The sequence below is a fragment of the Euprymna scolopes genome, chromosome 18, assembly GCF_053919585.1.
Source record: "Euprymna scolopes isolate OS-2025 chromosome 18, ASM5391958v1, whole genome shotgun sequence".
Classification (NCBI taxonomy): Eukaryota; Metazoa; Mollusca; class Cephalopoda; order Sepiida; family Sepiolidae; genus Euprymna; species Euprymna scolopes.
In genome coordinates this window covers 87,199,585-87,222,501 of record NC_136499.1, presented here as the reverse complement: position 1 = coordinate 87,222,501, position 22,917 = coordinate 87,199,585, and the positions used below count along the sequence as shown (strand labels likewise).

The following is a 22,917-nucleotide window of genomic DNA, read 5'->3' as shown; positions in this document are numbered from 1 at the left end:
TGATCAGGAATAGGAAAGAGGTCGACAATTCCAAAAGCACAATCCCTGCTGCTTTGCATGTGCTACCTGCAGAAAATGTCCCACACTAGAAGAGAAGAGCTTCAGCATTCACAATGCACCAAGCCCCTCTTTATCTTCAGACATGAAGTACTACAAGGAATGGAATGAAAAGATATATGCATATAAAAAAGAGAGATATAGATATATGGTTGCAAGGGACAACACAGACACTCTAAAAGTATTCCTAACAGAATTACGCATTTAAAGTGAAACACAAGTTGCATAATTCCAACCGCACTTCTCGTTTCAGCATTGCTTAAATCTGATAGAAAGGAGAAATCTAAGACAACCAGAAGCAAAGCTAGAGTAAACAAAGAAAACCGTTTTTATTTTGTCTATCCTTCACATAAGTTGCCATGCCAACCAAAGCTTGAGAGTCTTGTCTACCATTTTACTATTTATGTTTCAAAATAATCGCAAATAGTATAGTAATACTACATCCAAACTCCCCTTTACTGAGTGAGGTTGGTGGGTTGTAAGAGATATTTAAACAATGTTCTGGAGGCCTCCTTAATTTGAGTTTTTATTGCCTAACTTTGAATATTGCATGAAAAAGTACACAGACTTGTTTTTAAGAGCAATATTCTTTTTAAGTTACTATGTGTTAATGCCGATGAAACGTTAATCCTATCAAAATTTGAGTCTTCTTTTGAAGCTTAATTTGAAAACTTTTGCAAATATATGATTTAATGAATAACTGATGAATAATTGTTTTTTTTTTTTTTTTTTTTGTTATTAAAGAAATTAATGAATTTACTGGGAAGAGTTTCCTTAATATTGGGAGGGGTATGAGTGCTTAAATAAACCACCATCCCCCATACATGCACAATACCATTTATAACAAGAATGCTCTTATGTTGATTTCCTCATTTAGCAATGGAAATGCTATTCCAAACATGATAGACTAGCCTGTGTGTAAATATCAAATATCTAAAAGAGCAATTTCAAAAAGGTATGACAGACGGAGCCTCTGATTCTTGATGTTTGTTGTATGCATCTAAAACTAGATGCTCTGCATTTAATGTGTTCATTTAGTAATGAAAATTAAATATGACAGACCAAACAAAATTTTATTCAAAAAGTGTGACAGCCGACAGAGTCTCGAATAAAGATCAAACTGAAGCATGGCAGATGAATAGACAAATCCTCTCATCTGAAAAAAGTCGATGACAAGCAAATAAAATTTTTAATGCCTCACCTATACGATTGTGTTCTTTCTGAAGATGGAATTCCTTTGGACGAATGTCTTGGCTTGTGGCCTTTTTTCCTTTGCTGTGTTGGGACCCTTTCGTGACCATCTAACAAATATGGGGAGTTAACAACATTTGCTGGTGGACAGTCTATCACACTTCGACATTTACTACCAGAATTGGACTAAGGAAAAGAAAAAGAATTATTACAAAAAAATGTTAAAATTCAAACAAAATTCTCAAAATATTATGTTTTAGTATGAAGACACAGGTTTTGGAATTTTTGAGATGTGGATTGATAATTTGTATTATTGTTTTCATCTTGCAATATTTAAGACAATGTATCCTCTTTCTTCAGGTTTACATTGTTAAACTCTGCAATCAGTTCAGAAATTGAACAGAATCTTTTAATAGATCTATGGGGAAAACTTGCCATCATTCCATTAGCCATGATTATATAGAAGTCTTAATACATAATTGTATTCTATTCACTCCTCACTGAGGATTATACCTTAAATCTCCAAAAGACGGTCATTTAGAACTGATTGTACTGAGCATTTTATCTATTACACAAAGAATTTTTTGAGGATAAGTTCAACAAAATATTCATTAAGAAAGTCTGAGATTAAATCATCTGAAATGTTATAAGAATAGCATTGAAGATGAGAATAATAGTTTGAATAATCCAGATATGACAAATTGCTTTGCTTCATTGTCTTGTCTGCAGAATCATAGATGATAATTTTGAGACAATTCTTGTACAGGATCAGAGAGTATAGATATGATGGCCAGACACATGCTTCCACCACTCAGGTAAGGGTTTCTGAGCGACAGCTCTGCATTTTCTTTGCATCAGAAAGTGCAACCCAGTCAACAAAGGTATCTAGTTGCAAGCAACTGGGAGAGAAAATATGTATGGCAATGAAGTTGGAAGATATTGGAGATTCTGTCTAGTTGTCTAATGCAGGTCAGCCAATGCAAACACTTGTGATTGAAGATCTGTAGTCTGTGCTCCTGTTGTAGTGGCTGTAAAGAAGGAGGATACTAATGTATATATAAAATTCGAACCTTTATATATAGCTGAATGTTACTAAGTGACCAAAGACAAAGGTAGGCTAACCTGGATTGGTAGTTGCTAAATTTAAAACACAAAACCATGACAAGTTTTGAAATGATATCAGTCTCACCTTCTTACAATCAGTAATTGTTGAGCTAGAAGTTCATAGTAAAAAAGAAATGGTTTCAATTTACAATTAATTAAGCACTCAAAAATTGCAATAAAAAATATTTTTTACAAATGATGTTTAACCTGTATGGAGAGGTTTAGTTGGCTGAGTAAACTCAGGACAAATGTTTTAATGTAAATACTTTAAAATCCCTTGTATTTATGTAGTAGCTGTAAATGGGAAGTCTTGCAGTATTCCTCATTTACAAAGTATTATTTTTATCCTCCTTTAAATTTGGACATGCAAAAACGCACCTGTAAGTTTCACATGAGAGCAGAATCCAACTGTAATCACACACATTATTTACAATGAAATAAGTTTCAGCAATATTTCTAAACGACAAACCTATTGTTATTTAAATCATTTTTTTTAGTAAAATAATAAAATAAACATTAAAAACAGTAAAACTTATAGAAGTTTAATTGTACGTGTGAAACACAAAAAAGAAAAGTCGCCATGTTTGAATGTCCAATATAAACAAAACGATAAGTTTATCATGTTCTAGTTGAGAATATTTTGTGCCAGTTACAACCTGTAAGTAATAAAAAAAAAAAAAACTATTATTTTTAAAAAGAAATAAAATTTTGGGGTACTTCTATAAAAGGGAACCCATATCAGATTGTGATTTATACAAAACAGACCAAAAATGGACGAAACATTATCAAAACAGTCAATTAGTATCAACACTAAACAAATTTTTCATAATTTAAGATGAAGTCAATTATGCTTGTTAAATAATTTTCTTTAAATCTTCAAGTAAATCAATTTTTTTTTCTTTTCTTTTTAATTGAGGAAGTTTTTTTTTAACCATATTTATTTTTTTGAAAGGCTAACCATAAGGATGCATTTTTGTTTGTATTGGCTGCAATTTTGCCACAAGGTTGGTTTTCGATTTTGCAGTTATATGTCTTTCTGCCTACTTTACATGTTTTTTGTTTTCAGCCATTTTGGGTTTGTCGCATAAATCGGAAACATTTGAACCGATATAATTACAAATTACACATGGTGTCATAGGCTATGTAAAGTAGAATACAACCAAAGTTAAAAAAAAAGGATTTTAAAATTAGATAAAAATAAAAAAAAATAAAAAATAAATTTTAGTCACAAATAATGTATCTCAAATTTTCAAGTGTGAATTCATTGCTCCCAGGTAACACCAGATTTATTTGTTTGTCATAGAATAAAGATGCTACACTTACCTTGTTGCTGTATTCGATGAACTGAAGATAACGGCCAGCCTCTTCATAATGTGGATCGATATGTAGAGCTCGTTTGTAATAGCCTTCAGCCTCGGACAATCTTTGCTCTTCTTCAAGTCTTAAAAATAAAAACAAAAATCAGTTGTAATAAGGAAATTGCTTGATTGAATTAATGTGAAAAACTTAATTTAGAGATTGAAATTAAGTTTCAAATTTTTGAGATAATGATTATTTGGATTACTATTTTCATCTTGGTGGTCATTTTTACAATGCTTTGACCAATGTAACCTCTGACCTTCTTCACATGCATCATTTTGAACTTCAGAATCTTTGTGTAAAACTTGCACAGTTATACTGAATTTTGAACCAAACCTTTTAACTTAGATGAACAAAACCTATGCATGTTTGCATGTGTGCAAAAATGTTTTGCTATCCTATCATTTTTTATCCTCAGTAAATCTAAAAAAACAAACAAACAAAAAACAATGCCATAAAGTTGTTATTTATCAAACTCACAATAAAAATAAGGTAAATCTAAAAACACAAACAAAAAACAATGCCATAAAGTTGTTATTTATCAAACTCACAATAAAAATAAGGTAAATATGAAAAATAAAAACACATTATCTCATGCTTTAATTATTATCAGCATTATCTGGCTATTAATGCCAATCAATTTGAACATTTAAATATGATCGTTCAATTACATTTGTCTTCTGTATTCGAAGCTATTTCATTTCACTCTATGTTCATGAATAAAGGTTTTAGACACCCTGAATATAAAAATCCTGATTCATTTTTATCAGAGGCATGACAGTAAACATTTGAATTCATTATTAATAGATTAAAAGACGACAAATATGTACTTTCTTTATTAGTGGAATGGAACTTTGAAGGTTTTGAAAATGTCAAATAGAAAGTCATTTCTAGTGGGAATTAAAGTTTAAAGAAAAAGTTACGGTTGTTTTGTGCTATGAAAATCAATAAATGTCTCGCGCACTCATGTGATAAAAAGAACTCAAATTTATTTCAACTCACATTTTTCCCTGTGCAACAAGTGTTTGACAAAGATACTTCCGAGCATTTTGATGACGAGGATTTGCTGCAAAAGCATCTTCAAAATCTTCGATTGCCTTTTTATAACTTTCATTGTTAGCATAACTAAAAAGACAAACATTCAAACATTGTTCTATTAAAATTTCAAAGAAAAAGAACAGATAAAAAAGAAATTTGTCTAAATGAATTTGAAGTTTAAATATTTAAATCATATGTTCATATTTCAAAAAATCCCTATAAAATAAAAATGATTTTAAAAATGTTATAATTCAATTATTTCTCTTCATTGAAATGCACGTTATAAAAATTTATAAAAATTAGACTATAGATACAGCTGACCTAAATCATCTCTTTATATATATAAATGAAAATTTTCTCCACTTTTCATTTTCCATAAAATCCTAAAATGTACTCCATCATGGCACTAACTATTTTCAATGTAAACACTGAGCCTTAATTTTAGGAGTAATAAAAAGTAAGAGTTATAATTTTCTCAATTAATCTGAAAATCTCTCTACATTTTAGCATGAAAAGGTAAAACTTTAAACAATGTATTAAATGAATTTGCTGTAATCCCTTTAAACATGGCCACCGAGAGTAAGAAGAACGCCTGTTAACTGAAAAATGCCTGCAGGCAATGTAGGTAAGATTTGTCAGACCGTCAGTACTATATGAGGGCCATTTGAAAAAGAGCAATAAAACATTTTTAAAAAGAAAAAAGAACTCAGTTCGATTAATACTGAAATTGAACTTTATAAAATATAAATATTATCTATGTAAAATTAAGTCATTTTAAAGCAATATACAATTTAATACTGATAAAACTGAATTATGAATTTAGGGAACAAACAATTAAAGAAACATTAAACACAAATATTTTTTGGCCTTCGGAACAAGATCACAGTATAGTAACTGTTTTGATGCTACACTTCACCTTTTCTGTCCTCAGTCGGTGGAGGAGAAATCTTTCATGACTGAGATTATTTTTGTTCCTATCCAGAGTGCCCCTTATTTGAAAGCTAGATTTTCCCCACAAGATTATATGTTGAAATCTTTAAATAACTATTACTTTAAATACAGAAATTATATTTAAAGTTTTGGTTTTCTGTTCTTCTATGTTACTTTCCTTCCTAACTGGATATGTTTTTATTTAATGTAACGTTTATTTTGTAACCCCCCCCCCCAAAAAAAAGAAAAAAAGATACCATAAAAATTTAAGGATTTGTATTACAAAATAATATTAGAAACACTCAATATATGTCAGCCTATGTCATGGTAACATATATTGAGTGAGTTTTTAACAGTATTTTGTATAGTTTTTTAGTTTGAATTTATTTTTCCAAACTTAACGTATTCAACAGCGAGCTCGTCGCCATTTGTCTTTTTAAAACATATTGATAAACACTATGATGTTCGAACCGAACAAACATTTTACATTAAATAAAAACACTAAAATCTTATCCAGTTAGATAGAAAAGTAATTTATCTTGCCTTTGATAACATATATTTGTTTTTTGACAACTTTTCGAATCTAAATGTATAGTAAAACAACCCCCCTTTTTTTCATTAAATTGTTAGGTGAAAGTGCAGAATAATTAGAAAGCCCCCCCCCTCGTTAAAAATAGCTTTTGAAATATTTCAGCATTTTACAAACAACATCTATTTATAAGATAAACCAATAAAATATTTATTTTTATTTAATGTACTCTTTATTTTTAGTTCATATCAAAACTAATTAACACTGATTAGTTAATGAATTTTGGGTTTGTATTACTATACACATAGATTCGAAAAAGTGTCCAAAAATCAAATATATACCAAATAAATGTTATCAAAGTCAAGATAAGTTACTCTTCTACCTATCTGGGAAGGTTTTTAGTGGTTTTACTCACTTTAAAACATGTAATCGCTTTGAAAATCATACAATGTTTATCTTACAAAAGAAAAATGTTGGCATGCTAGCTATTGAACTCGGTAAGTTTGGGAAAATGAGTTCAAACAAACAAATTATACAAAATTCTGTTAGAAACCCACCAAATACATGTCTCCCTATGTCACGGTAACATATATTGAGCGAATTTCTGACAGTATTTTGTATAATTATTTTGTTTAAACTCGTTTTCCCAAACTTACCATGTGCAACAGCAAGCATGCCGCCATTTGCATTTTTCAAATACATTGGTAAACACTGTATGTTTTCTGAGCCGAATAAACACTTTACATTAAATAAAAACACTAAAAAATTATCCAGTTTGGTAGAAAAGTAACTTATCTTGCTTTTGATAACATTTTTTATATATTTGTTTTTTGACAACTTTTTCGAATCTATGTATATTGTAAAACAAACCCTTAATTTTTAATTAATTTGTGAAAATTCATTGATCGTAAAAAAAAACAAAACAAAAAACTGTTGTGAAAAATGCTAACTTTAAAATATTTGGAAATAATCAACATTTTAACAATAAATTTTTGACATTAAATATTTCTTAAATTTCAGTTTCTTTGAAATATTTTAGATGAATTTTAGGAAGCAAAATTTGAGCACAACTTCACAGCTGAAAATTCAAATATTTCAGATTTGTATTGAATCTGAATCATAGTAGTGCCCGGTGAAAAGAAAAGAAAAAAAAAGAAATAGCTGATGCTTCTCTTTATATGTGGGTGATCTTGTCACCTCATATGCAAATGAGATGCTTCCAGTTTTGAATAAATAGCCTGATTTTTCAGAGTTTGGCAGATTTTGGATTTAGAGTAGCAAGTTTAATAGGAACCAAATAATCAAGCTGTATAATATTTTAGATGTGGCCATGAAATAAAGTTCATTGTAAAAGTTTACAAAAAAGAATTGAAGACACTTGATCCAATTCAGTTAAAATAAAACCACTTACAGAGCGCCCCGTGCTACAAAAGCCTCAACATTTCCCGGATCAATCTGAAGAGCTTTGTTAAACATCTGCATTGCTTCATGTTGTTGGTTTCTTTTAAATAAAGAAATACCCTCAGCCACACTAGAAGACACAAAAGAAAAACAAACTTTATTTCAGATTTCAAAATCACTGAAATGAAACATATTTAAAAACACATTGATTAAAATTGACCAAAAAAAACAAAAACATTCATCACAATTTTTCAATATTATTATTCTATTTAAAAATGAATCAATTTAAATTCTTTTCCGAAATAATTTTATTATAAAATATTTCATTGTTTAACTTGTTACCTTCAAAAACAACAAACTACTAACAAAACTTTTATTAAAAAAATGTGTTTTTTTATTGGATTATATTTATGAATGATGAGCTAATTTGTAGCAAACTTGGATAGATTCTTTGATGCTTATGGACAATATGTAAACTGAACATTTCTATCAGAAGATTATTTATTAAAAGGAAAAGAAAAAATACATTAATACTTACTTTTTATTAGCGATTCGCCGTGACTGAGCTAAACGAAGGGCCTCAGCATATTCAGTTTCCGGGAGAGAAAATCTGAAATAACACAGGAAATAATAAAGTGAGAGGAAAAGAATAAGTTTAAGGTTAAGTATATTTCTAATGAAAAACACAAAATGGAGGAAGGAAGTGACTAAGGTTTGAGATCTGCATCATGATCAATGGAAATGTTTAAAAAAAAAAAACAGTATCACATGTATAAAAGGCAAATCAAATAATAATGCACTGCACACATAACCAACCTATGAAAATTCTTGTTATGATCTTTGTTAGGTGGTTACTTTATTCCAGAATGATATTTAGGTTTCTGTACATGAATGGTGTATAGATTAATTTGTATTTTCAAGACATAGATTTTGTAAACAATCTGTAAATGACAAATCTTATCTAACTTCTAGATACAACCCTGACAGGTTGTCTATTTCAGGTAAGAATGAATTTTGAAGTAATAACAACTAAGGAGTAATTCCATACAACTCCCCAAATTTTTTTCTTTGGTTTGTTTGCAAATAAAAATTAGAATAAATATTATGAGTGTAGAAGGTGGACAGAAAAGTTTACTTTGATGAAACGAACTAAAACCATCAAACCCTTATCCATATCCTGTCTATATTCTTTTCTAAGAAAGCATTGATATTCTTTGAAGTATCATTAAATTGAATTTTTCATTTTCAAAGAAAACAACTGTCATCTATATTACTGTCAATGTTTAAGATTGATGTGTGAAAGAGAGAGAATGACAGATTTCAACCAAATATGGTGATATTTGCAGAAACAAGCTTTTAGTGTTTAAACAAAAAGGATTATTACAAAAACTCACATCTCTAAATATATACTAACCCTAACTTTTCACACACAAGACATTTGTAACATTCTGTACTTACTTGTGCAAACTTCTCATCATTGAACCTGTATCCAGAGGATGTTTAAGTGAATGAAGAAGGTATGGAATGCTGCCAGAATTGTTGAAGCCAATCACAGTGTGGAGAAGTTCTTCATAAGTTAATCCTCGGTAATAAATTTTACGTCTGAAATGGAAAAATATATACTTTAAATTTAAAAATAATTCAGAATGTACTAATTAAAATTTTATAAACAAAAACAAAAAAAAATTCAAGTTTTCTTTGTGTATTAAACTACAATGGCTCGAATGTTGGGTGAAATTATGAATTTTGAAACAATTTCAATGAATTTATGTTTATGAATTGTACGTTCCCTGGTTGAGTTTCTTTTTTCATTAATTCTGGGATGCATGTAGACTTCCGTGAGAAATTTGGTCAATATCTAATGCTGTTGCAAATCAAACATATATATATATATATATATATATATATATATATATATATATATATATATATATATATAATCACATTGACACATATATATATATATGACACATATATATATATATATATAATCACATTGACACAATGATTCTCATTAGATCATCCAAGTTAAGAAATGCTGAGCCTGGTCAGTACTAAATGAGTAACTATTTGGGAATACTAAGCGCTGTACGACATTCCTGATCAATATATATATATGTGACTGGGAATTCTTGTAAATTTGATAATCTGCAGATATTTTCACCTTTGGAGGAAACCAGTTTAACTTGGAGTGAATGTTGTTGCTCTGCACACTGCTTCTAAATCAAACATATAAACTCTTGCATTTAACATTAGAAATTATCTTGAGTTGAGATAACACACACCTGTAATGCACTGGCATATCTTCATCTGTAATCAAACCCTGGAAAAATAAAATAAAAGATAAACAAAAGATCACACACATAATTGAATAGAAAATACACAACTTTATAGATTATTAAAAATAAAACTCTGAAAATAATGCTAAAATAAAAATAATTTAAAAAGCTTAAAACTTCAAATTTAAAATATTGACTGCTTACAGAGTAGGTAAACAAAGAAATATTATTAAAAAGATAAATGTAACTAAAAGATTATATTGTTAATAATAAAAACATGTTGTTCATGTGACCGATTTTTTTTTTTTTTACAAGCTTGTTTAGGCCTACAGAGGGCTACTTGGGTGTTTGTCCAATATTAGTTTAGAAGAATCAAAAGAGAAAGGTCTACTGTAAGATTTCTTAATTGTATTTGTAACTCTGCCTCCATCGGCAACTGGAAAGTTGCAAGTGCAATTAAGAAATTTAAAAAATTATATTTTAGTTTTAGGATGATTATTTGCTGCAATTATTTTCCAAACTTTATGCACGTTGCATATTTGAAACCAATTTCTTTCCATTAAAAGGAATCAAAATGAAAAACGTTGGAGAAAGTTTTGTTCTAAAGCATAAAATATCACAATCAACAATTCAAGTAATTTAAACATCATATTTGGTTGTTTTATAACATGTCAACCCTTTGCCAAATTGAGTCATTTCCATAGAAAACCTTTATCACTTCATTCTTAATATCTTCAAATACTGATTCATTACATAAATTTATGTATTGGATTCAGTTTCGTGTCATACTCAGGATAGATTCTATTTGATATATAGATGGAATCAGGAGTTGTAATTATTAAAGCAAATAAGGAGCTATAACAAGCTTGGCATACATAAAACTAAGCCAAACAACCATACCTATGACAAAGAAAGACTACAAAAGTTTTCAAAGATTAACCAAATTATTTTGTTTTTTTCTAAAATAGATTATGTTTTCCTTAAATTATTTGCATATTTTTGTAAATTTTAAACTTGTTTTCTCATCGTAATATGCAAGTATATTTTCTATATTTCTAATCATATAGAAAAATATAAATTTCTGCAATATTTAAAAATGTCCCTCATTAATTTTGAATACAGTTTTTTTTAGGATTTAATTTTTATGTTACATTTGTTTTTTGTATATTTGCACATACGTAAATAACTTAATTCTTGTAGTCATAGGGTGTTTCCTAATAACAAGTTTAGTTATTAATCAATTAAAGGATATTACCAACAAATCACACATTAAAAATGAGCTGAATAGTGGTGTAGTAGTAACTAGCAAGGGCATCGCCAAGGTTCGTAAATAATGTAAATCAGAAAATAAAATTTTTTAAAAATAATCTTGTTAATATTGTAATTTGAGATGTTTACGTTGATTTTATGGCAAAATCAGAGTAAAAATAATTATGCCCTGAATGAGATTAAAACACATGCTCTATAAGTATGGCACGCAAATCAATTAAGCCACCAGGACAATTAAGAAATGGAAACACTACTATATAAACCAAAATGAATATTAGACTAAACAATATTGGCTAATGATGAGAAATCAATTTCACATTGAGATTTTATAATACAGGGGTTTTGAAAAATAACTGGATTATGTTCTATATATATATATATATATATATATATATATATATATATATATATATATAAATAAAAAAAATTTTTTTTTTAAATTGCATAAACATTGACCCGATAATGCTTAATTTTAAAATTATAGGGCATTGAAATAAATACTAATCAACATTCTTTATTATAAACATTTAACATATACCATGTGATAGTGTACTGTTATCAGATAAACACTATCTGTGTGACTCAATCATAAATGTTGGCACGTTTCAGATAACAGAATAGAACAGACCAAATACAAATAAATATGATCCACCCAATGACCATGCAGAAGAAGAAATGGACTACAAAGGAAATTAAACTAATAATGGAATGCTATTACAAAAGCAATTCCCAAACAGAGGGCCCCTTTACACATGTTGAAGTTATACCAACAATTTTCCAAACACCCTGTCTATTATTGTTTTCAACTATAGTTATTGGAATCATATTTTATTCTTATTCTCAATGATTTTGTCAGATATGATATTTTATATATAGTAAAAATAAGTCATTATTGAAAAATGTTTTCTTAAGGAATCCATTTGTACTAACGGTAAATATTGAAAAATTGTTATTAAATTTGTTCCTGGTGTGATGAGTAACTGTGGAAGAACTTCTGAGCGTGGGAGTAAAACTCTTTCTTCCTTCTATTTATAACTAATCAAAAATACGATATTGATCAGGATTAAATATTACAATTGATCAGAAATAAAATTTTTAATTATTTGTTTTATATGACTCATGAAACCGATTTAATTATTTATATTGTATTGAAAAATTTATTGATGACAAAGATATGGCAGAAAAAAATGCTTTATTTATAAAATTTAATCCTCACAATCATGAATCTACTACTTGTATAAATGCCAAACAAAATGTTAATGAATCACATTAAAAGTTAAGTATAGCTTTATGCATTCAAGCAAAATAAAATTACTTACCAGTTTTAGATAAGAAGAATTTTCCCCTTCTGTATGTTTGTCAAGTAATGAAATCAGGATCTTTTTATTTTCACGATTAATATTAAGAACAATTCCTGAAAGATAGAAAAATATTATTTTGAGAAAAACCTTATTTATTTTTCAACTAAAAATATTTTTAAAAATTACTAAAAGATTAATGTTAGGAAAATTCATAAAAACAGCACTCCATCTTACAAAGGACACATTTTTATGAATTCATCTATAATTTCCACATTTACTATGAATTTTAGATATTTTCATTATTCTTTATCTCAATAATTTAGAAAAATAGTTAAATTCCTGGAAAAATCCTAACTATTTTAAATTGTTCATTTCTTTTAAACAATAAATGCATTGGTCCAAACACAGTAAAACATTAAATGGTTTAATGGCATACCTGATGATAAAAGGTACACACAATTTGAAATCACAGACTTCTATGACTTCATAATCAAAGTAATAAGGCGTTAGACTTTGCAAGTCCAGAGACATTAATAACACAAACATAGAAAGCATAATGTATGTAAGAAAAATGCAGGTTTGGGTGAACAAATCTCACCTTATGCATAGACGTGCTTAATAGACTTTTCATTTGGTTGACAGTGGTAAGGCTCTGCTGATTAGTAATGGCAGTTAAACTTCTAACTCCTGAAATCATATTAACATCTACTCCACACTGTGCTCCAATGGTACCATAAAGGCAACAAAATTTCTCAATCTCAATAGCTTCACAATCCAAACATACTTTTGTCCGTCTAAATTCTCATCCATCTCCATTGTCTGGTCATCATCTCAACCTACCAGTAATTCCAATGCACTTTGACTCACTTTCTACAAACTGAGTATAGAAATTTTGCTCGATCAGTAGATTTTCCAAAACTACTAATCGTTACTTTGGGTTTAGTAACATTCATTCTTAAACCTTTACTTTCCATAACATTCCTCCAAATAGATATTCCATTCTTCAATGGGGAAGTACTAAATTATCAGTATACAGCATCTTTTCCAGACAACTTGCATGAAATTTGCTGGACCATATTTCTAAGACACACATGAAAAGCAGCAGATTCAATAAAAAACCCCGATATATTCCTACTTTAACATTAAAGTGGTCACTAAAAATGCTGTTAATTATAACATGACTGATTATTTCTGTACATTGCATGAGCAACTTTCAGCAACCACTCATTTGCAAAGTTTATGCAAAGCCTACCAGACAAATATCTCTTGGCATTCTGTCAAACACTTTCTCCAGATAAATACAGACTCCTTTTTTTTTCACCAAGGTACTTCTTTTGCATCTAAACATGGAACATATACTGAGGGCTTTGCCAAAGCTGCTGCAAAGAAGGTGAGCTCTCTCTACCATGCTAGAAAGTTATTTACGTCTGAGAGTACAAGCCCACCATTCACCCATATATTGCTGCCACATGTGGGCTGGTGCATCTGCTACTCGTCTCTCCCTCTTAGACAGGGTTCAAAAGAGAGTCGCCAACCTAATAGGTTCGGAACAGTCATCTAGGCTTCAACCACTGTACCATCGATGAAATGTTGCATACCTCTACCTACTTTACAAGTATTTTAATGGTAGGTGCTCCAACAAACTACAAGCCCTTGTACCCACTCAATGTAAATACCCCTGACAAACCCGACAAGCAACAAAATCCCTGCACAGTAGAAATATCCAGATGTAAGTCTTCTATTTTAATAGTTTCTTTCCTAGGACTGCTAGACTTTGGAATTCCCTTCCGGGTTTCTGCTTCTCTGACTGTACTGACATGCAGAAGTTTAAGCATAATGTAAATAGACATCTTGCTGCTCAACTCCCTACATAGTACCCCTGTCCCAGATAGTAACCCCTACACCAAAGTGTCACTGTGTCTTGTTTTGGATGAAAATGCAAAAAAAAAAAAAAAAAAAAAAAAGGTTTAAAGTGCCAGTGGCATAAAACCAAATTGCATCTATGCTTACCTGATTTTTTATTTGCTTTATTCCCTTAATCATTTTAAGCACCTGATATATATCTATATATATCAACTTTAAACTTCTGTAATTACCTTTTCTTAGTGCTTCCCTTTTGTAACGATACGTAATTGTACCAAGTTCCCAGTCTTTCAGAATAAGCTCTTCTTTTATAATCTGATGTGTCAAGTCTGTGATAATCTAATAAAGTAATGCCTGTTACAACTGTAATATTCAGCATTTTTGCAATGATGCTTGAGGATCCTACTAACTTCTCTTTACCATTTCTTTCTTAATTCTTATGGCTAAACTAGATACTGCTTCTGCAACTTCTAGATTTTATCAGTCTCATGAAAACCCAGTATTCAACAATTTCTCATAATGGCATTTCCAATCATTGCTTTTGTCCTGTTCATTTGTTGCTAACATCCTATTGTTGTTTCAAATACACTTCTTTCCAACAATATTTGTCTTTGCCATCTGTTTAGCTATCCTAAATACTTCATTCTTTTGATTGTCCCTTCACAGTATATCTGGAGCTGTTCTTCTTGCATCCTTATTCACTAAAGCTTTTATCCATTGATTCTTTCATTTCTGTGTTCCTTTGATACACTTCTCAACTTCCTCATTCCACCACCATGTCATCCTATGCTTTGGGGGACTCTTTTGTTTGCCCACAAGTCTGGTCTGTTACCCCCAACAATGTATCCTTTAGTTTCTTTGACTATTATTCCACACTTTCTGTAGTGAATCTGGTAGCCAAACACTCTATCACTTGGTCTCTAAATTCACATTTCACATGTCTTTTATTCAACTTTTACAAATGTCTACCAAGGATAACCTTCTCTATTCCTTCAATGTGAAATAGGGAATAATGCATAACTGCAACATCCATTAATTAGGTAATTTCGAACAATACTTATTATTTGGCAACACTTTATGACTACATGAATTATTATTTAAATAAGTATTAGTGTATAAAGAAAAACAAAACTTCCATTATCATGTAAATTAAATCTGCAGAAAAATTACTTTATTCAAAATGAATTAGAAACATTTTTAAATACTAAAGACAGGAGTCAATTTATGTTTTTTACTAATATTAAAAATATAGATGTATAATACAATCAAGTTTAACGTTTTACAAAATTGTATGAATTCAGCAAAGGACTGCTATGTCATAAAATGAATAATCAACAGCACAAACAATACGAAAGAATTGTTTGAAACAAAATGAAGACAGATTTATAATATCAATCCTAAAAGTGGTCAACATGAAAAAATGTAAAGATATAACAAAACATCATTAAGGTATATGTAGCCTAGCAAACATGATTATTCAAAACTTAAATAAATATAGTGCGTGTGCATTTATCACAAAAGTGTTGCTGACATGTTATTAGCAGTTATAATATATTATCTTTTCCCATCAGCTCAGCAATGTGTATCAGTCTGAATAATATGAGCATGTCTCTTCATGTACAGGACGTAGATATTAATAATAGTACATATTCATTTTGGATTTAATATATTTCGTTTTTATTTGTATCCTATCTTTACTTTTTCTTTTCTAACATTACCATATTTGCTTAATTTCTAACCATAATTTCAAAGTCAGAAATTTCCCTACATAATTCACACATTCCGCCATCTATAACATTGCTACTAAGTACAATATTTGAAAATGATTGCATTAAATGAATAATATACAAATTAAATAAATAATATACAAATCTTTAGCAAAAAGAGTGAATATGATAATCATACAAAAATTGTGAATCATAGTTAGCCTGTTGTAGACATTAGCTTGGCTCAATTTTATTGCCATCATTTCTAATGACATATTTACCTAAGTATCAAAAGAATTAGTTTAAATTATTTGTAAACAATTTCTTCCATCAATAATTTACAAACTGTTTAAGCCTTTTTTCTTGACTGAAACATGTTATTTTCTACATGAAATTGTAAATTTTTGCAGATTTTAGGTCTGTAAGTTATATAGAAATGTTTCCATAAGTAAAAAGACTTACCTCTAACTTTATCATTCACGTGGAATGCTTCAATTGGATTTGCATAATTATAATGTCTTGGTAGTTCTTTACATGGACAGAATGACTAAAAAAAATATGCAATGGAAATAATGAGCAGATTTAGTAATGGATCTCAAATAGAATTAGCAATACAAGATCATTTTTTTTACATTCAAGAAAATCAAATCAAGCATTATTAAAAAGAACATAAAAAACAAAAAAATATTGTTCCTAGTTTTTAAAAATCGGTCCATTAGAACTTGAGTTAAAACCATTCAAAGTATTGGAAAATAAACGTGTTATTGAAAATGGTAGGAAACTTTTACAATTTACAGAACTAACCCATCTTTAAAAAACTGTATCTTCAGTTCTTTTTAAGATATTAGGATGAAATTTTGAACATATTATCGCAACACTATGAAGGTTCAGATGGCTGTATTTACAACCATCTCAGTTGGTAAGTCACAGACTAATGAGCATATTTGAGTTTCATTTTAATGCCCTTAAGTAGAAACATCATAAAACCGACTAAAAAAATGGTAGGTGAGGCGTTATCATGATGTGAAGTATTATTCTGATGGACATTACCAGTTGTCCCATAATGAAAAATCCAAGATGACCACTGAGAAATCCAAGCTAGCATCCACAACACGTTCTATAGAAATTATTAAAAAAAATGTTTTTTAGCATATCAAATAAAGAAAATTTTGTACAGATTGCAATTAAAAATTGCAGTATTGTAAGTATTTTCCACTAACCCTGTCTGAGTAGCAAGCTTTTCATTATACAAACCGTCTTTAAACCAAAAATAATCATCTAACAAAAATGCACACAATTTATTTTCTGTAGAAAAAATTGGTTAACCGCCAGAAATGTTACAATGACCCTAAAATCTAATATTATTTTACATTAATTTCTACCAAGTTTTTCAGTGTTTTCATATGTAATTGGCCAAAAAAGGGAGTATCACATATTTTGGGGCAGACAGGAGCAATTTAGCAAAAGATGTTAAGCTACAAAAAATACTAAAGAAATCTCGCAATATATTCATTTTTAAACAGTCCTAATATTAGATTTTAGTTTCTTGTACACAAAATACATTATAATTCAACTTTGAGTTGATAATTTTCTGGTTTCCATATCCATGTTCACGGTGCAAATATTAATATTTGAAATTTGAAAATTATCAGAATACAAGATTTCACCTGCATCAAAATAACATAAGACATTTGATTTTTATTCTTTATCATATTACTTGAAAACGTTTATTATAAAGTAGGAGGATTCATCATTTGCACCTCCTCCCAAGTAGTCCAATAATGTAAATACATTTTAAAAAAGGAATTTGGTATATTTTCACAACTAGCACAAATAAGAATGATTATAAAAGAAAACACGAAAAGATTTTAACTGCATATATATATATATATATATATATATATATATATATATATATATATATATACTAGAAAGTATGCTGAAAAATCATAAAACATCTGAAGGCTTCATAGAAAAATAGACAAAATTATATTAAAAATACTAATGCTGACATTAAAAGAATATTTGAAATGTTATAATTAAATATTTTTTTAATATTTCCAGAACGCGCTAATAGATATCTAAAATAAAAAAATTCATGACAAAAAAAAAATACTTTTAACATACAAAATATTTTTACCAAAAAGCATTTAACAAAATCAGTTATAAAATTTTAAAAACAAATCCACTAGTTGATTTTTTTTATGCCATTTAACAGTAACAGTTTGTAAAAAAATAAAAATAAAGAACTTTATTGTTGTAAGTCAGTTTGAATGTACACAGACATTTTGTTCTGAATATCCTATAGGACGCCACACAAAAGATCAGATATTACTGGCATTCACCATCATTTCTATTGATGTTAATGTAAAAAGTTCTTAACTAATTCTCTTCAAATGTTATGAAAAAAGAAATAAATACGTTGGATTGGGTTTGTAGATTTCAGAGTGTCGACAAATATAAGTAACAAAGTGTACTCCAGACTTTTATGATCAACGCATCAAAAGAGGCTGGCAAAAGTGCACACTAGTCGTGATGACTATGTAGAAAAATAAATACTGGAGCACAAAAGATTGTTAAATGGTACCACTCCCGTCTTCAAAGTTTTTCAATGCTTTAGTTTTTGAGTAAAAATATAGGAGGCCTTACTTTTGGAACAATCCTTATATATACACACACACACGTTTCTGTGTATGTATGTGTGTGTTGGAGTGGAGAGGGCTCCTGTAAGCTGTGGTGAAGGCAACCTTTCTAGGAGAAGCAAATCTCTTATTTAAAAAACCATAAAGCGGGAGATCAGTACCCACATTAAGCTGGTCTGCAGTTTAACTTGTTGCTGGCTATCTTGCTCTTGCTTGTTGCTGGAGCTCAATATTTTGAACCGAGAGAAAGACTTGGCTGTCGTACAAAGCTAAGACTCCGTAACATCATCTGTGTATAGATACTCCCTCAGGGATTTGTCTATAAAAATGGTCTTGTGGTGATGGAAGTCATTTTTGGGCTCATGGACTTTGTCTGAGGGAGTGGCACTCGTCTGACAAGACGTTGCAATCATCATCATATATATATATGCTACACCAGAAGAATAATGCAGAGGGTTTGTACTTTCAGAAGGACAGGGAATCAGCCTATTATGCAACACTTGTGAGATACTGGATGGATGACAAACTGTTCAATGGATTGGCAGGTGTGAACTGCTTGAGTGATTGTCTCATTCATCAGAATTTGATCCTTCCCACTTTTTTTTTACTGTGTGTCATTCTCAAAGACAAAGCTCCATAACATCTTCAAACTAAAGGACAAAATCTGAGCTACCATTGCTCAAGTAGTTGGAGATGTATGCCAAAGTATACCACTCAGTACTTGAAAAATAGCAAAATTAATTAAGCTCTATGAAAAGCTTAAACATTGTTTTATGTTGCAAAAAATATTAAATGTATCCTTTGTTAGTTTCCACATTGCAATTCTATATTTCTTTTATGTTATTATGCTAAAATAAAATTATATAGTTTCTTATGACAAACCTTGTAGTGATACATATGATTATAATGTTATATTGAGACAGGGAATCAATGAATTAAATAAAAGGTTTCGTTTGAAATTTTGTGCAGATTTCCAAGTTCGACAAGATACACCTGAAGGAGGTTGGTGGTTATATCATCCGAAACATTGTGTAAATAATACTCAAGATGAAAACAGTAGTCCAAATATTATAAATTCTAAATCCCCATCTCAAAAATTCAGTATCATAAAACAAAAATGAAAGCCAAAAAGAGAGAAAATCACTTCAGCAATGTTTATAAAATCAATCAGTTGAATAGCCAATACAAACAAGAGTAAAACAAACACAAGGAATTTATTTGTGTGTCTAGCCTTGTCTGGCCGTAAAATATATTTTAATTCATGCAGATTTCATATTTATTATTACAGAGCCAATACTCTGTCAATTATATTGTACCTAATATATAGTACTGATTTCAAAAGCTTAGAAAAAAAATGACATGAATGCTATCAGCTAGAATCAGAACCAAAATATTCAGCTCTCCAACCATGTTCCCTACGGTTATAGATAAAAAAGATTTAAAATTAAATCACTACAAGCTAGGAATAAATTTTCACATGTGCAAAAGTAATAGAAATCTGTCAGCAAGTTGAAATGAACATTTTGCATTTCAACATGCTGACATATTTTTGTACGCGTTATTTATCCAAACAGATTTTACTCGTTATAAACCGTCCTTGATTTATGATTAGTATTTCCTATAAATTTCAGTGTTATATGACTGGTAGTTTAAGAGTTTATCAGTGAATTATTTTCACACAGATACATATCTGTTTTATTTATCTATAAAAAAAGACTTCCTTGATCTATTTTATGAATTGCTGCAGCAGGCAAATGATAATGCTTTTTTTTTTTTGAGGTTTTATTTATGTAAAACAAACATTAAATTGAATATGATAATTAAAAAAATGTTTTTTAAGGTATGTAATGTTTTTTTCAAATGCAGAAACGGAGCACCAACTTCACATTTTCTCCCTTTAAATAATTTAGAATGATTTGGATGTCATTCAGGAGGTTTAAATATAACTTACAGTGATCTTAAGATGGTCGATATCTCGAGCTTTGGCATTGTCCATGCAGATCAATGTGATGACCATTCCTCCATCTAATATTGAAGTCACAGATCCAATAACAACATCTTTCTTTTCAAGACTCTGAAAAACAAAGTAGTAATTTCATGAAACATTGACAATTTTATGAAAATAATAATTAACAAAAAAATTGGTTTGAAAAATGATGTTTCAGTCAAATATTCTTTAGTGTATAAATAATTTGTATACTCTTTTTCATAATGTCTTGCTATTCTCAGATTGTTTGAAAAATAATGTTTTCATTAATGAGCAATCAATAAGTCAAATAAAAATCTTTACACATGTACGCATACGCAGGGTATTTATACGTACTAGTCTTTTATTCTCTTCATTGTCACCGTTTCTCTTCGAAATGTTTCAAGATGAATAAAACTCTTCTCATGCAGGAAAGATACAAGGGAGATTGCTGAGTTTTCTTTAATCTTACCAAACCCGAGCCTCCCATGCTAACTCGCCTCCACACCTAGCCTCCCCAGTGAAAAATGCAGAAAATATATAAGGGTTAGAAAATTGCTAGTATCATGCAATCCAGCAATTTATAACCCTGGATCCAGTGGTCAGAATGAGCTCAACTTATTATATATTCAATCATCGAAGTTATCCTTGAGGGTACCAAATTGAGCTTTCGTTACATTTGAATATGTTATATAGAGTTCTTCATTTAGGGGCACATTTTACGTTTTCTATATAACATAAGAAAGATTCCGTGTGATTGTCTCTAATATAAATGGTTGTGTGTTTGATTATCATAAAGGGAATTGTGTGTGTGACATGTAATTTCTGAACCTACCTCTGTTCTCGCTGTTGGATCATCTGGGAATTTCTCATCCTGGAGGGAGACTTGATACCTGTTTGACGAAGATTTATCACTCCAAGACGATGAAATGGTTTTATAGTTTTTTATTTCACTTTCCCCAGAGGTCCTGCAGCAGGCGTAAAGTGAAATCTGCTTGTGTGGTTCTTCTTCACACACGTCAGCGTTCGTCTCCCCCCTCCCCAGTTAAGAGGAGGAGACCACGGAAAACGTCCGTCTTCTTCAAAGCTCAAATCAAATCTCCCAGATCTAGCCAACCACGTCACACATACGTAATTTGGTCAGCTGACCTTTGGTTCTGGTAAACGTGTCTACCTCCACGTTTACTCACCTCTCTCTCTCTCTCTCCCTCTCTATTCTCTTATAGAGACACAGAGAGAGAAAATAGAAAGAGTAAGAAAGCCAGAGAGGGGGGAGAGATGCTCGTTAACAAACTTATAGATATACAAATTTTCAAGAGTCTACAATAATTTTAAATGCCTGTAATAAAGATGTCTGGAAACTTATTAAAGGCACCTACTTTCCATCTAACGCCAGTATTACATCTTGGAATGATAGTCTGCCCAGCAGGTTGAGCCTTGCTTCACACTGAGATATTTTTTGCATATAGATCACTTGATGTTGGTCTTGACCTTCTTCAATTCATTCGGCATAGGTTAAAACATTACATTTTGTTGCTGTTAAGAAGGGTGTAGGATAAGAAAGAGAAAACAAAAAAGGAAAGCGAACAAAGAGGGAAGGAGAGTGTGGGTTGTCCTTATATGCTACTCCAGGGTGTGCTCTCTTGTATTGAAAGTGTTTTTCCATGCAGACTATGCGGACATGGTTGGAAGTGATTACCTGGTGTGAGGCATTGGGGCATGATTCCAATTATCTTCAGCAGATGGCTGTTGAACGGTAGTTGCCAATCAGTTTCTGGATATATCTAGTGAAAAACAGACCTTTTGTCAGCTGTTTCTTGTTTAGACAGATGACAAATGAATTGTAGCAGGCCCATATGAAAAATTTTATGAAAAGATGAAACTGTTAATAAAGGCATGATATGATTGATGAATGCGCGTCATTTGATCATTTTTGTTGCAACCGTCCACGTGACAATTGTAGTCCTTGACGAGCATTGAAACTTCATCAAGTGTCCATCTTTGTTTCTTCTATTTGTTACTTTAATTTTTGATGAGTCGTGAAAGTTTGAGATAAATGAAATTGTTCTCTCATCCTGCCATACCATACAGGTTATGCTGTCCTGACATCGATAGTGACTTTCACCTCTCGTAAGCTGACCTACCTTCAAGAGCACTGGGAAAAAATTTCTATACTGTTTGCAACTCAGTCAGCATGTACTTTGCTGATGTCACCAAGTTGTAGTACTGATCTATGGAGATAATCTGTACTTTCTATTTCTTCCCACATATCAAAAGACAAA

The 22,917-nt window shown here is 30.2% G+C and overlaps 1 protein-coding gene across 3 annotated transcripts in view; it reads right to left on the bottom strand.

Moving 5' to 3' along the window:
* Nucleotides 1–22,917, bottom strand: part of LOC145297680 (uncharacterized) — a 156,498-nt gene that overhangs the window by 6,028 nt on the left and 127,553 nt on the right. For all 3 annotated transcript variants that reach the window (XM_080143871.1, XM_080143872.1, XM_080143874.1), the window contains exons 5-14: nucleotides 20,621–20,743; nucleotides 16,490–16,574; nucleotides 12,477–12,571; nucleotides 9,895–9,932; nucleotides 9,068–9,211; nucleotides 8,148–8,219; nucleotides 7,620–7,739; nucleotides 4,714–4,836; nucleotides 3,676–3,793; nucleotides 1,259–1,434 (exon numbers count right to left, since the gene is read on the bottom strand). In XM_080143871.1, coding sequence (XP_079999997.1) covers nucleotides 1,259–1,434; nucleotides 3,676–3,793; nucleotides 4,714–4,836; nucleotides 7,620–7,739; nucleotides 8,148–8,219; nucleotides 9,068–9,211; nucleotides 9,895–9,932; nucleotides 12,477–12,571; nucleotides 16,490–16,574; nucleotides 20,621–20,743 — 1,094 coding nt within the window. The remainder of the gene's footprint in view (nucleotides 1–1,258; nucleotides 1,435–3,675; nucleotides 3,794–4,713; nucleotides 4,837–7,619; nucleotides 7,740–8,147; nucleotides 8,220–9,067; nucleotides 9,212–9,894; nucleotides 9,933–12,476; nucleotides 12,572–16,489; nucleotides 16,575–20,620; nucleotides 20,744–22,917) is intronic.